A 13,937-nucleotide genomic window follows, 5' to 3' on the forward strand; every position below is an offset into this window, starting at 1 on the left:
CCGAGGCTGAACGGGGCTTGGAGCAGCCTGCGGCAGGGGAAGGTGTCTCTGCCCATGGCAGGGGTGGAACAAGATGAGCTTTTAGGTCCCTTCCAAGCCAAACCATTCTGGGATTCTGTGATCACACAGTTCATGGGGTTGAGGCAGAGCACAGCTCACCCCCTCCTACAGAAGTGTGTGAACTTCCATCTGTGCTGCCTGAAGAGCACAGATCCCTCTCAAATGTCTCTGCTTGGCACTCCCAGCATTTCCAGCTCCAGGCACATCCTACAAAGGACATGTGGAAATGTCCACATGAATCCACAATGCAGAAATGCCTTTAGGTAGCTGGTTTCTATTGCCACAATGATCTGGAAAGAATATTTTATTTCTTATTCTTAAATTAAATTCATGGGTGTATATATCTAAATACCATTACTGCTCTGACCTTAACAACAGATTTTTAAGATATCTGAAATGTCTAGAAATACAGAGACCCCTCTCAAAAAGGAGGGAAAAGCACATAGGTGCCAAACTGCCACAAACTGCACTGTAGCTCTGACCATCAAAGCCACCTGGGTGCCTCCAGAAGACAAACTCAGATACCCAAAAACAAGTGGGCACCAAGTAGAAATATTTCTTTTGCTGCTGAGTCAGGAAAAAGTTAGGAGCTGAAAAGACTCAATAGCATGGGCAAGGGAAACACACGGTGTTGAAGGGAAATGTTCCAAATAGCCTAAACCAAGGGTGCAAATACCTTTTCCTCAAAAAATGCCCACCTGCATGAAGGCAAATACTACACCCACCTTCAACGTGCTTAGGCAACACATAAGGAGGGAATCTACTGACTGAGGAGAAGCAGCTGCATGAGCAAGTGCTCACCTGGGTGAGTCACAGCCCTTAAATGCATCCCTCCTCAGCAGTGGGGATGATTTTGGTGCAGAAATACACACTTCAAGGAAAGTTCAGAGGTGTGATGTAAATCTCAGTATTATTTATGTCAGCTATAAATGAGCCAAATTATGACCTAGCTGAGCAAAACACTTTTGTAAACCAAGGAATTGAATATTGTGTAGTTTGCATGTTTAACGGGACCAGGCTTTCATCACAGAGTGGAGGAGAGCTAATAACCCATTGATTTTAGGGCCCATTTAGGAAAAGAATTGCCTCTACAGATTTGATCACCACGCATTACTTTATAACATCTAATACCCTGGGCACAAAATAATGCTGAGAGAGGCAAATTGTGGAGCCATTTTTATCCAGAGAGGGTTTGTGCGGGAGGCATGGCACAGGGCTGGGGCTCCAGGCACAGCCAGGAGGAGCTCTGAGAAGATGGCTGATGTTCTTCCAGTTATGTTGAGCTCTGCCTTGTGCATCCACCCACGGAGCTGCTCAGCCCTACCTGGAAGATCATTTACACACACAATTAAGCAAAGCTTGGAAAATGACCTGTCCAAAATTAAGTCCCATTGACAGTTCAATAATCCTTAATTCTCATTGCATTTTTCCATCTTTGTTCAATTACAACAAGTTTTTCTGGGCTTAAAACTTCCATGCAGGGGAGTTTGGGTACATAGCATGGGCTTTTCAAAACATAAATTCACAGAGATATTTCACTTGCAGATTTAAGGCTGCTTTGGAAAGATCATCCAAATGCTTAGAATTATCAATTTCATAGCAGCATCAAGCATCAACAGATTAAAACTCAGCTTGGTGGGATGTTCAGCATCTTCAGCACTCTCAGACCACATCTCCATCACGACTTTGACTGCCTACGGTTAAATGACTCCCCCTGAAACAGCCATGCTGCAGTACAGCTGCAGGAACTGCTGTTGCCCTCACCCTGCCTGCACATCGCTGATCTCAGCGGGCTGGAGTGCTTTAAGGAGTCTCCCATGGAGGTAAAGGAGAATTTAGTGATGAGTGGGAGGTGAGAGATAAACCATGCTCCCCCACAGCTAGCCAGGGCCTGTGCTGCCAGAAGGGTGTTTCAGAATTGGGAAGTCAAACGGCTCTCCTTACACAACAACTCGACTTAAGTTGTCCACCCCAGAGCCCAAGTGCAAAATGTGGACAGGACGATCAACAGGATTGGGACAACAGCCAGCCCACCTCCAAAATGTGTCCTCTCCTCCACTGGGCACCCACATTCTCCACAATTACAGTTCCTGGCACTAAAAGGCTCAAGCTGGTAGGGTCTAGAGCCCGTGCAAGCCCCTTCAGGCAAACCTTTCTGTTGACAGACCTTTAGAGAGACACAGCAGGGACCATCAGACAATCCTGTCACACCTGAACCAGGCCGGCAGGGAACACTGCTCTCATCCACAGCAAGAAATACTGTGTGTTTGTTCCAGCTGGTGTTTCCCTGAGGCTCCTGTAAACACTGGATTAACTGGGCAGAGTAATTGCAGGTAACCCCCACTTGTGCCCCTTCAGCACGGCCACACGTGTTGGAATCGCCCATACTGTCCGCACATTCTTGTCGTACGAGACATGGCTTCACGAGGCAGCCTGTGTCCCTCATCCTCAGCACAGCTCAAAATGCGCCTCAAACAGCTCCTCGGGAACAAAGACACCAGCCACAGACACCAGCAAGCCCAAGGAAGCTCACGGGACATAAATCCCGCTATTTGATGATTACTCAGACGGTTGAAATGGAACTTTGGTTGTGGTTTATGAAATCCTTTGACAAATTGGGGTACCCTGAGGCTCAATCCCGCTGTCTGTGACACAGCCCACGGGCAGCAGCGACGACGGGATCCCCTGGGCTGTCCCTGCCGAGCTTGGACTCTTGGCACCGCCGTTCATTACAGGGTTGTAAGCAACCCGTGGCTTTGCGCAGGATCCTCGGCCGTCACAAAGCCGGCTCCTGCAGAACGCGGCAGTATTTTGCTCTCTCATACACGGCTCTCATACTCTCATACACTGCTCCTGGGCTTACAGCAGTTTGGGGGAAACTGCAGGGAAATCGGAAATGCAGAGGCTTGTAGTTATGGGGTGTTCGAACAGTTGAAGAACAACGATGTGTTGAACAAAATGCACTTTACAGATGTTCGACGGTGCAGGCAGAACGCAACACCAATACACACGCGAATATGTGTGTCCGTGTATTCCATCCCCATTCGGAGCTGGATTCTTCCCCGCTTTCACTGGCACTGGGGTTTCTCGGGGCTGTTCCGTGTACGGTACCGGGGGGTTCCCTCCCTCTCTGTCCCGCATTCGGTGCTGATGCGGAGGGGAAGGCGGAGGGCCGGCAGCCCCGGCATCGCCGCGCGGTGAAGGGCGGTGGGAAAACGAATGCACCAAACAGGGCCGGGCTGGGGCTGGGGCGCAGCAGTGGCGGGGACCTGGTGGGGACAGAGTACCGGAGTGCTGCGGTCCCCCACACTCTCTCGCCCGGTATAGATTTGCCCGTTGTTTTTCTTCCTCCCCTGCTAGAGACCTCCCCTCGATCGGTGTTTCAGCTTAGGCTGCACATTCTGCCTGGTGAATCTCACCGATCGAGCCCAGCACCATCAACCCGGTGTGACTGGATTTGACCCTGCCATGGGCCCTCCACAGACCGCTCCCAACAAACCGAATCCACCGGAGCCCGTGCCCTGATACCGCTGAGGAAAGAACTAATTAGGAAATATTTTCTCCATCCCTCGCCCTGCGTGGCTACCTGGCGCTGAAGTGCCCTGCGCCGCGGCCGGGGCCGGCGAGCCCGGGAACGGCGTTACACTCCTGCAGCCTCCCGGTAACCAGGGCCGGTCTGCGGCCGAGCCCCCTCCCGGGAACGCGGCCACGGGAGCGACGGCTCCTGCTCACGGCGGGGGGAAACCCTCCTGGCCCCGGCTGCTTTCTAAAAATGTCAGATATGCAGCTTCCCCCGTTGTTGGAGGCCGGGGTCCCCGGGCACGAGAACTGCGGGAGGTTGTTCTTAAAAATCCCCCTGCACAACGGTGCTGGGGGCGAGCGCCGGAGCCTCGGCCGCAGCCACCGCCGTGCCGCTGCCGGCGGGGCGCGCAGGAAAGGCTGCAAAACGAAAACCGCCGGGCTCCGCCGGCGGGCGCGTCGGGACCGCGCGGCCGGCGGGGAGAAATTACCGGGGACCGGCGGGGCCTGCACCGGCGCCTGCTCCGGCGGGCGACGGCCCCGCAGTCCTCCCGCCCGGCCACCCCTCGCTCCCATGCGCTGCCGACCGCGTCCAAAGCCGGGATCGCTCCCGGCCGCTTCCCCCCGCACCGGTGGAGAGAGCAGCAGCACCGCTCACAGCCGCGCCGACCTCGCCGCCGCATCCCCGCTCCGAATCCGCCCGCCGTCCCGGCCCCACTCCCCGGTCCTCTGCGGCCCCTATTTCGGCTTCTCTCCTCCGTGTCAGCCGAGCCTCCGCGGCGGCCGCCGGCCACCGCCCGGCTCGCAGCGCCCGGCCCGCAGAGCCCGGCCCAGCGGGCTCGGATCGGCTCTCCCCGGCGCGGCGGCAGGCAGGGAGCGGAGAGACATTTGTAAAGAAAACGTTTATTTACACGTCTCGGCAAGTACAAAGTATTATACATGGTCTGTGTCAACCCCAAATCTTCTTTATTATGAAACATAAGGCGCTTTCTCGAGAGCCGGTGGCGCAGGGGGCGAGTGCTGTTTCGGGGCGCTAAAGCTCATCGGCTGGGAAGGTGAGGACAGAACGACGTGTGGTGCCTGGAAGGAGCCCTTATTACTACGGTGAATAAATTACAGCTGACATTAACTTCACCTGGGACAGATGGGAGCTACCGCTTTTCAGTTTAATAGGGTTTCCGAAGCTAATGAGTCATCACCGGCTCCACCGAGTCCCCTCCGCTAAGTGATAGGGAGGTATTTTTTTTCTTTGCACTATCCTCAGAACAGGAAAAAAAAAAATAGCCTTTTGTTCCAAAGCCAACACAAAATACCTATGTTCAGATTTCGATATAAATAATCGAGGTTTTATATAATTCCATAATAATAGTGCCCAAAATCTCGATGCATAAATAAATTAAAGTATTAACACTTCTTACAAAAAGTGACATATTTCCCTTCCTAGTGGAACATCGACACAAATATACAAGCGGCTCCGCTCCACGTCGGCCTCGGGGAAGCGGCTCCGGGCCCGGCTCCGGTCGGACCCGATCCCGGTGTCAGCCCCGCTGGCGCCGCTCGCCGCCCTGCCACCCGCCCCGTCGGGAAAGCCGCGGCCCCGGGGCAGGGGGAGCCGCCGGCCCCGCTCCGCGGGCCAGTCCGCTGCGCGCCCCGGCTGCCGGGCTCAGACGAGGGAGGTGACCGGGGGGATTTTGGCGCTCTCCTCCTCCCAGGGCTGCAGGTTCTGCAGCGCGAACAGCGACGAGTTGTGCAGGCACAGCGGGTCGGGCTGGATGGACTCGTTCAGCGACTTCTGGAAGGCGTCGTGCTGCAGCTGCAGCATCAGCCGGCTCGCCTGCTGCCGCTCGGCCTCCCGCTCCTCCGCCGTCTGCCGCCTGCCGGGGGACACGCTCAGCCCGCGCCCGGACACGGGGCACGCTCCGCCCGGCACTCCGCCGGGAGCGGCCGGCCCGGGACCGGGCTCACGGGAAGCAGGCAGCGCGGCCGGCGCGTCCTTCCGGGGCCAGGCACCGCCGGGCGGGCGGCCACCGCTTGACCGCCAGAGGAGGGACTGTGGGCGGCGGGAAGAGCCTGGAAACCCGCCGTTTCCCAGTATTCCCGTTTCCAAATATTCCCCCCTTTTCTCCCAACATTCCCCCGATTTTTTTTTTCCAAATTATTTCCCCGTTTCTTCAAACAATTCCCCGTTACTTCGAATAATTCCTCGTTTTTACGAATAATCCCCCGTTTTCCGAATGCGGGACTATTAAAAAAGAAATATATAAAGATAATAACGATATTAATTATGGGAGGATAATAATAAAAATTCACCCACAACGGTTCGGCTGCCAGGAGCTGGCAAAGGGGGCGATCCCAGCCGGAGCGGGACTCGCGGGGCGGCGGGTGGGGGATGCCGCCAGGGGCGGCAGCAGGACAGGCGCGGCTCCGGGGGCACGGGACTCACCGCCACTTGGTGCGCCGGTTCTGGAACCAGGTCTTCACCTGGGCGTCCGTCATCTTGAGGGACTTGGCGAGGGCAGCGCGCTCGGCCGAGGCCAGGTACTTCTGCCGATGGAAGCGCTTCTCCAGCTCGCAGATCTGCACTCGGGAGAAGGATGTCCGCGGTTTCTTGCGCTTCGGCGGAGTCCGGTTCTGGTAGGGATGACCGATCCGCCGTGTCACCGTGAAGGGCGTCAGCGCCGCCGCTGCTGCCCGGGGGGGAAGCACAGGGGTCAGCCCCGCGCCCGCACAGTGCCGGCCGCCCCCCCGGGGCCGCCGCTCTGCCCGCCGGCCGCCCGCGCCCCGCCGGCCCCCGGAGGGACTGCGGCTCCCCGGGGTCCCGCTTCCACCTCTCGTCGAGGAGCCGGGGGGACGAGGGGGGCCCGGCCGCCCCCCCGCTATCCACGCCGCGAGGAGAGCGATTTTTCGGCTCGCCGCGAGCGCGGGGGAGGGAAGCATCCAGCGGCCGCCTTCGCTTTTATTCTTATTGGCATTACTGTTATTATTTCGTTTTATATTTTTTATCGGCCCTTCCGTTCGTCGTCGGGAACGGGCTCGCCCGCTCCGCCCCGATGCCTTACCTGTGAACCTGTCCTTGACGAAGCGCCTGCTGCTCTCCATCCAGGGGAAGTTGAGGCTGCCCAGACTGGGCACGGCGGGCATGGCCGGGATGGCGCTGGAGATGGGCGGCGGCACGGCTCCGGGGATGGGCCTGTGCGCCGGCACCCGGATCACGCCGGCCGGGGCCAGGCTGAGGTTCACGCCGTACGATCCCGAGTCCTCGAAGGGCGCGGCGATGGCCGGGAAGGGGGCCGACAGGGCCGGGTAGGGCGCGCCGCCGCGGCCGCCGGGGCCGCCCAGGAAGGTCGCGCCGTCGGGGCCCCGGGGGGGCGGCGGGGGAGCGCTGTCCTGCTCGGGGCTGTTGAGGATCTGGTCGATGCCGAAGCTGATGGGCTCGTGCTGGTGCTGGCCCTGCGCCGGCCCCGGCGGGTCCATCCTCGGCGGATCCATCCTCCGCCACCGCCTCCCTCGCGCCGCTGTGGAGGCGCCGCCGCTCGCGCTGCGCTCGCGGCCCGGCCGGCCCCGCCGCCGACACCAAACTTTGCGGAGCGCGCGCGCGCCGCCCCGTCACCGCCCGGGGGCCGCCGCGCGCCCCGCGCCGCGTGCGCCCCCGCCGCCGCCATTGGCCGCCGCCGCCCGCCCTCCGCGCGCCCATTGGCTGCCGCCGCCCCGCACCGGCCTCGCGCCCGGGCGCGGGGGCCGCCCGCCGCCGCGGTGACATCACAGGGGCGCGCGAACAATGGCCCCGCGCCGGGCGGGGGCGGGGCCGAGCGCCGCACGTCGGGGCCGCCGCTCGCCCCCGGCCCCGGCCCGGCCTCGTCCCTGCCCCGGCCCGGCCCCCGTTCCGGCGCCGCCCGGAGCCCCCGGCCCCGCCCCGCCACGGGCCCCGACGTCTCGAGGCCACCCTGCGAGGCGGGACTCGGTCCCCGCAGCCCGCGACTGCCCAGGGCCCCGCCCCGACGGCAGAGCGGAGCGGCGGGCCGAGACGGTGCCCGGGGCCGGGCTGGGGGGCGGCCGGGGCCCTACAGGGCGAAATTCCGTTTGGGCTTAATTTGAAGAGCCCGGCGCCGCTGCCGAGCGCGTCGGCAGCCGATCCCTGACGGCCGAACGGAACTCAAGGCATTAACAATTAAATAACGCTCAGCGCATTTACTTAGTTCCCTCTTATAAAGGGAAATGAAAACAGGGAATAGAATTTCCCTCTTAATAGAATGTAATGGCATTTGATCAGCACCTGGCGGGGCGAGCCCGGGATGCCGGAGCGGTGACAGGAAGGACTTGATTAGGTTTTAAACCTTAGTACTCAAATCCCGCAACGCTCCGAATCGTTTCGCCGGCAGCGGCAGCGAGAGGGACGGAGCCGCCGGGGCCAGCCGCTGTTCTCGGAGCCCTCCCGGTGGCACCTGCGGGCCCCGCTCCGCGCGGCTCTGCTTCCGCGGCGGTCCCACGGCAAAAGCGGGGGCCGGTGTGCCTTTTTGGAGACCCCCGTGCTCCGCGCGGGTCGCGGGGTCGGAGCAGGCTCCGGCCCCGACGGGGTCCGACGGCCGCGCCGAAGTTGCCGCCCGGGGTTGCCTGGAGCGGGCTCTGACGGAGGCGCATCCCGGCCCGAGGCCGTCGTGCGGGTTTCCCCGCTGACGGCACCGAGAGACAGCGGCCCCGCCTTGCCCTGCGGTCATTACCGCGGTCAGTAAACGCCCCACCCCCGGGGGGACCGCCCGATGCCACCCCCCGGCCCCGGGCGGCTCTAATCGGATTGTCCCCGCTCGGTGCGGCGGGCAGCGGAGCCGCCACCAGCCGCCGCTCCCCGGAGTGGAGCTAATCCGATTGAGGCCATCCCGCAAGCTGGTGCGGGGCCGCACAGTCCCGCTGGAGCAGCCGCGGGCGCACCGCCCTCGGGGCCCCGCTCCGGACGGCCTGGCGGGCGGGAGGCGACGGGGTGAGGGCAGAAGGGAAAAGGAGGGGGAAGAAAAAAAAAAAAAAAGAGAGAGAGAAAAAGAAAAAGGAAAAAAAAAAAAAAAAAAAAAAAAAAGGAAGAAAAGAAAGAAAGAAAAATTAAAAAAAAGAAAGAAAAAAAAAAGGAGGGGAAGGCAACCGGTGGAAAATAAATAAATAAATAAATAAATAAATAAATAAATAAATAAATAAATAAAGTGCCACCCAGTCCTGGATCAGGGCAGGCTTTGTTAGAGAAAATTGCAGCTCGATCTGCATAATGGGAGCTCGGGCTGCCCAAGGCGATCTTTTTATTGCATGTGTGTCTGCTGTTATCAATTTTGTGAACGATTTCACAGGGAGCCTGGCAGACTTGAGCTGGAATAATATGCAAAGATGAGCTTTGAATAATGAATGATGTGCTTTTAAACCAATTCCAAAGTGTCTGTGATAGTACAATATGAAAAGGGGTGGTAAGTAATAGTATATTTAAAAGGCACTAGTATGTTTTTATTACTATATTTAAAAAGATATCTATATTATTTTTGTGAAATGGATAATATATCACAGAGTCTTTGATAATCAGCTAAACAATACATTTTTCTTTGGGAAAACTCTCCTGGTTTTACACAGTTAAATATAGAGTATCAGCGTACAGCTCTGTAACGCTCAGCTACCTTATTAAATATTAACGATATTTTAATATTAGCTTTTAAATTTAATATGTTGACGTTCTGCAGTTTTACTTTAATTATGTTTTATAATTAATAACTCCGGACGTATAGTATCCTTAAATGCAGCTCTCCCGCAGCCGCGCCGTCTCCCTCGCCCCTCTGCGGGCGGAGTGCGCGTAGAAGCCCGCGCAGAGCCCCGCATAACCCCGCGCAGAGCCCCGCATAACCCCGCGCAGAGCCCCGCATAGCTCCGCGCAGAGCCTCGCACGGCTCCGCACAGCCCCGCACAACTCCGAAAAGCCCCGCACAGCCCCGCGGCTGCTTCCGACCGAAAGTCCGTTCTCGCTTTGCCCGGTGCCGCGCTCCGTGGCTCCGTGCCGGGCTCCCCGCCCGGTGCCAGCGGATCTGCCGCCCCGACGGCGCGCCCTGGCGCTGCCGGCACGGCCCGCTGCTGCCACCCCCGGCAGTCCCAGCTCCGGCCGCGGGCCCGCGGGGTGCTGCTGGAGCGGGAGTGGACGTGCCCACCCAAACCCGGGCTACTCCGCACCGCATCGGGGAGACAGAGCCTGCTCGGGGTTGGCTCCACCGGGCACAGGGAGGCAGTGGGACCCCCTGGCAGGCAAAGAGCACCAGAAGCCAGGCAGCTTCCCATCACAGGGAAGAGAGCCCACGGCCTGCTGGGCTCTGGCCGCCCCCCAGGCATGGCACGGCAAAGCGTGGCATGGCACGGCCCGGCCCTGGCACAGCACGGCATGGCCTTTGCATGGAGTGGCACAGAATGGCACAGCATGGCCCACGGCCTTGGCCTGCCATGGCACAGTGAGGCAGGGCACACTGGGAGCCCAGCCTGCGAGTGCCAGCCTTGAGCCAGCAGCTGCAGGTGCCTCTAACCCAGCACACAGGCAGCAGGGGCCAGATAGCACCAGGGGACAGTGCTGGACAGCACCAGGGGACAGTGCCATACAGCACCAGGAGACAGTGCTGGACAGCACCAAGACTGGGCTGGACAGCACCAGGGGACAGCGCTGGACAGCACCAGGGGACAGTGCCATACAGCACCAGGAGACAGTGCCAGATAGCACCAGGGGACAGCGCTGGACAGCACCAGGGGACAGTGCCATACAGCACCAGGGGACAGTGCCATACAGCACCAGGGGACAGTGCCGGATAGCACCAGGGGACAGTGCCATACAGCACCAGGAGACAGTGCCGGATAGCACCAGGGGACAGTGCCAGACAGCACCAGGACAGGGCTGGACAGCAGCAGGGGACAGTGCTGGACAGCAGCAGGGGACAGTGCTGGACAGCACCAGGGGACAGCCACCTGAGCCATGCAAGCAGGAGGGGGTTGGGAAGGGTGACTTCTGGAGGTGGGTGTGAAGGCTGCTGTGGCATGGTCATTCCGTGTGAAATTCTGCTTATTGTCCAAGTATTGGGCTGAGATGTGGAGCCAAGTGTATGGTGTTGGCAGAGAGGAACATGGTGCAGCCCTGCCATGATGGGGTACAGCTCCCCGGGCATGTCAGGGAGCGTGGCTGGGCCAGCTCTGCCAGGACGCCTGTGTGCAGGGATTGACCAGGTCTGGAGAGCACTGCTTCCAGTCACCTGCAAAGGTGGGGGGGGACAGAGTTAAGCAGGGAGAAAAGTAACTAAAACTGTGGAAGAGGAGTGACCACCTCCTTGGCACCACTGGGCAGAAGAGTCCTCCATTCAGTCTGTCACTGGGAGTCACTGGGGGCAGAGATGTGGCAGCTGTCTCACTCATGCCTGAAACCCAGGCCCAGGCCTGGCTGCCATGAAGGTGCCATGAAGGTGCCATGAAGGGGATGTGCTGCAGCCTGCCTCAGCCACTAGGTTTGGTAATGGCATTCCTCAGTCCCAGGAACATCCTCAGGATCGAAACAAGGAAGACCCTGGGTAAGGCCAGTCCTGTTCTCCACAGCATTTTCTGGATGAATATTGCTGCATAAAGCCAAGATGGTTTGGAGTCATCACTCAATGTGGAATTCAGCATGACAGAGGACACGTGCTGCTTTTCAGCCATAGCCCTGGAAGCAGCATTCCTGTGGGGCTGGTGGGTGATGCTGGTGTTCAGGCTGAAGAGGGATGTGTATGATCTGTGTCCTGACATGGGCAGGGGAGGCGGGGCAGGACACCCAGAAGCAGCTTACATGCTGCCCGAGCTCTGCCTGTAGCCAGCTGTGCCCAGTTGTGGAGGGCTCCAGCAGGCAAGGGCTGAGGTTTCTGCACCAAAGGGGGTACGTGGTCCTGGCCCTTGTACCTTCTGCAAGGCTCAGTGAGACCATGTGGGTCCCCTGGGCAGTGATGAGTCAGCATGGGTGAGGCCAGTGTGCCCAACAGGCTCCAGGACAGAGCAGAGGCCTGGCTGCCCCATGCCAGTGATGGAGCAGGACCCTGGGTGCCAGCCTGTGGCTGTGCTGTCGTGGGACAGCACTGGGCTCAGGCCTCAGGACTCAGCTCCTGGTGCTCAGCAGAGCTGACAACCCCCCCTTTTTTGGTCAGCCCACAAGGGTTAAATCAGCTGCCCTTTTTCTGAGGCAAGAGCTCTGGTGTTGCAGAGACAAAGGTCATTCCCCTCTGCCCCCTCCTTTGGTCTGGAGGGCTGTCTCCCTCCTGCCTCCCCTCACCCCACAATGGCAGAGGGAAGGGCAGGGTGGTGGAGCTCTGCCCTCAGCAGCATTTTCCCCATCAGAACAAGAGATATTCCCCATACCCCAACATGGAGGAGATCGGGACACTTGCCCCATAAACCCTGCCCGATGGTCCAGACACACAGGCTCCAGTAAAACTCTCTGTCCTCCATGTCCCAGTGGGTGGAAGCAGTTAAACCCCACTTGGAGACCCAATGCTACTGGGTTCTGAAATCTCTGACAAATGAACATGCCTTAGTGGTTTCAATCCCTGTTCTGAAACATGTCTTTATGGGGTTGGTAACCTTAACTGTGATATTTAAAAAGTCAAGACTTTATTTCAGTTTAGAACCCCTGCATTGTTCCACAAATGGCTGGGACTAGATGAGGAGAGAGTACAAGGGAGGTGCTGGGGAAGGAGATACCCCTGAAAGGGCAGAGTACAGAGGATGATGGGCAGATGGGGCTCCATTTCTTTCTGCCACCTTTAATAAAATCAGGCTGTAGTGAAGCTGACAGGATACATCCTGGTATCGTGGACAAGCCCTGAAAGACACAGAGACATCTGGTCTCTGGGAGCAGCAGCAGCAGCCCCAGGTGAAGGGGAAGGCAGGAGGTACTGTAGGTTGGGCATAAGTGTGGGGAAGCAGCCATTTCCTTCCCTCTTTCATTCTTATTTTAAATACCAACATGCTGCTGCTGCCAGGTTTTTATACTAAATATGACTTTTGCTGGGCAAATTACATTAGGATGGATGCCACAGGTATCCATTAAGGTTTATTTATCGTGATACCGTTTGTATCTCACGCTTATAAATAACTTATGTTATAGCTTTTGTTTGTAGAAATGTAACTTACATATTTTATTATGCTTTCTGTAAACCTCAAAAAGAATTTTGTCAAAGCAGTGCCTCTTAACAGCAGTCTACACCCCGGTACATAAAACCTACACCAGCATTATTTTTTAATACGGCGAGGAAGTGTGTTATCCCACCGCAGTTTGAGAGGTTTGCTGTTGTCATAAACTCATTGTGCAATAAAACATTAACGAAGCCGAGGAATTACTCTATAAAGTGTGCATGTGCTGGGGCTGAGTTCTTCACAGCCTCCTCTGCTAGCAGGGCCTGGTATTCAACCTGTGCTGAGCCCAGCGCTGCCCCAGCGAGCAGAGCCCGGCCAGGGGTGGCTCTGGGCTTTGTTCTGGCTCACACAGGGACCGACACTCACCGGAGCCCAGCAGGCTGTGCTTTGCTCTCCAAGGATATCAAACACACCTGGGGGAGAACCAGCCCTATTTTATAGTCCTCAACTCTTTGCATTACCAGACAGGCTCACATTGGTTCCTTGAGAGGAAATTGCTTGGGTTCTGAGTGACATCCCTCTTTGATATTTCCCATTCCATTGCTTCCACTTTTTAAAGGAGAAAAAAATTCCAAAGCCCTTAGGGCAATTATATCTTTTCAAAAAATGCATAAGGCATTACACACGCTCCATGGATTTCTGTAACCTCCATGGATTATTGTAATCTCCACGGGTTAGTGTAACTTTCTTGGATAACTGTAACTTCCATGGATTTCTGTAGCCTCTGTGGATCACTTTACCTCCATGGATTACTCCTCAGATGCTCAGCATACCTGCAGCTCAGACCCTTTGGCTGAAATCCATTCTCCAGCTGAGTTCAAATGTGAACAGCAAACTGACAAAACACTTCTTCCAGCCGTACTGCCTTTTGAAAATGTGCAGAAAAGTAACAATTGCAAAGAAAAAAACTGGAAAAGCTCTGTAAGAAATAAAGGTATGAACTTTTCCTCCCTGATGGCCACAATTAATCATTCCCATACTTATCTAAGCAGTGGTGAAATGTTATTGAATTCACAAATGTCAGCAAACATGACAAACGTGAATTTTTTTTTTCGTAGGCAAATAATGGAAAAACCCAAGCCAATCCCAAAGCAAGCTTGTAATTGCACGTAATAGCTTTTCCACATAATAAACTGAGTTACTGCTTAAGCAGTTCTCATTTTTGTTAGGTCTTCCTTCAATTCATGTTGCACCTCCTCAGC

At 57.1% G+C, this 13,937-nt stretch overlaps 1 protein-coding gene across 1 annotated transcript; it reads right to left on the reverse strand.

Moving 5' to 3' along the window:
• Positions 1 to 5,242: 5,242 nt before the first annotated feature.
• Positions 5,243 to 7,065, reverse strand: TLX3 (T cell leukemia homeobox 3). Its single transcript, XM_040078445.1, has 3 exons — positions 6,639 to 7,065; positions 6,023 to 6,266; positions 5,243 to 5,453 (listed from the first exon to the last, which is right to left on the reverse strand). Exons 1-3 carry the CDS (start codon positions 7,051 to 7,053, stop codon positions 5,243 to 5,245), a joined length of 870 nt encoding a protein of 289 aa, XP_039934379.1. The 5' UTR covers positions 7,054 to 7,065.
• Between the last annotated feature and the right edge of the window lie 6,872 nt (positions 7,066 to 13,937).

This window comes from Hirundo rustica, chromosome 14 (assembly GCF_015227805.2).
Source record: "Hirundo rustica isolate bHirRus1 chromosome 14, bHirRus1.pri.v3, whole genome shotgun sequence".
NCBI lineage: Eukaryota > Metazoa > Chordata > Aves > Passeriformes > Hirundinidae > Hirundo > Hirundo rustica.

What these genes read in the sequence shown, in the direction of transcription:
- TLX3 (XM_040078445.1), bottom strand. Translation starts at nt 7,053, where the DNA reads ATGGACCCGCCGGGGCCGGCGCAGGGCCAGCACCAGCACGAGCCCATC. An exon ending in CGTCAAGGACAGGTTCACAG is followed by an intron (nt 6,267 to 6,638) that starts GTAAGGCATCGG and finishes CCCCCCGGGCAG; the next exon opens with CAGCGGCGGCGCTGACGCCC. An exon ending in AACCGGCGCACCAAGTGGCG is followed by an intron (nt 5,454 to 6,022) that starts GTGAGTCCCGTG and finishes GTCCCCCGGCAG; the next exon opens with GCGGCAGACGGCGGAGGAGC.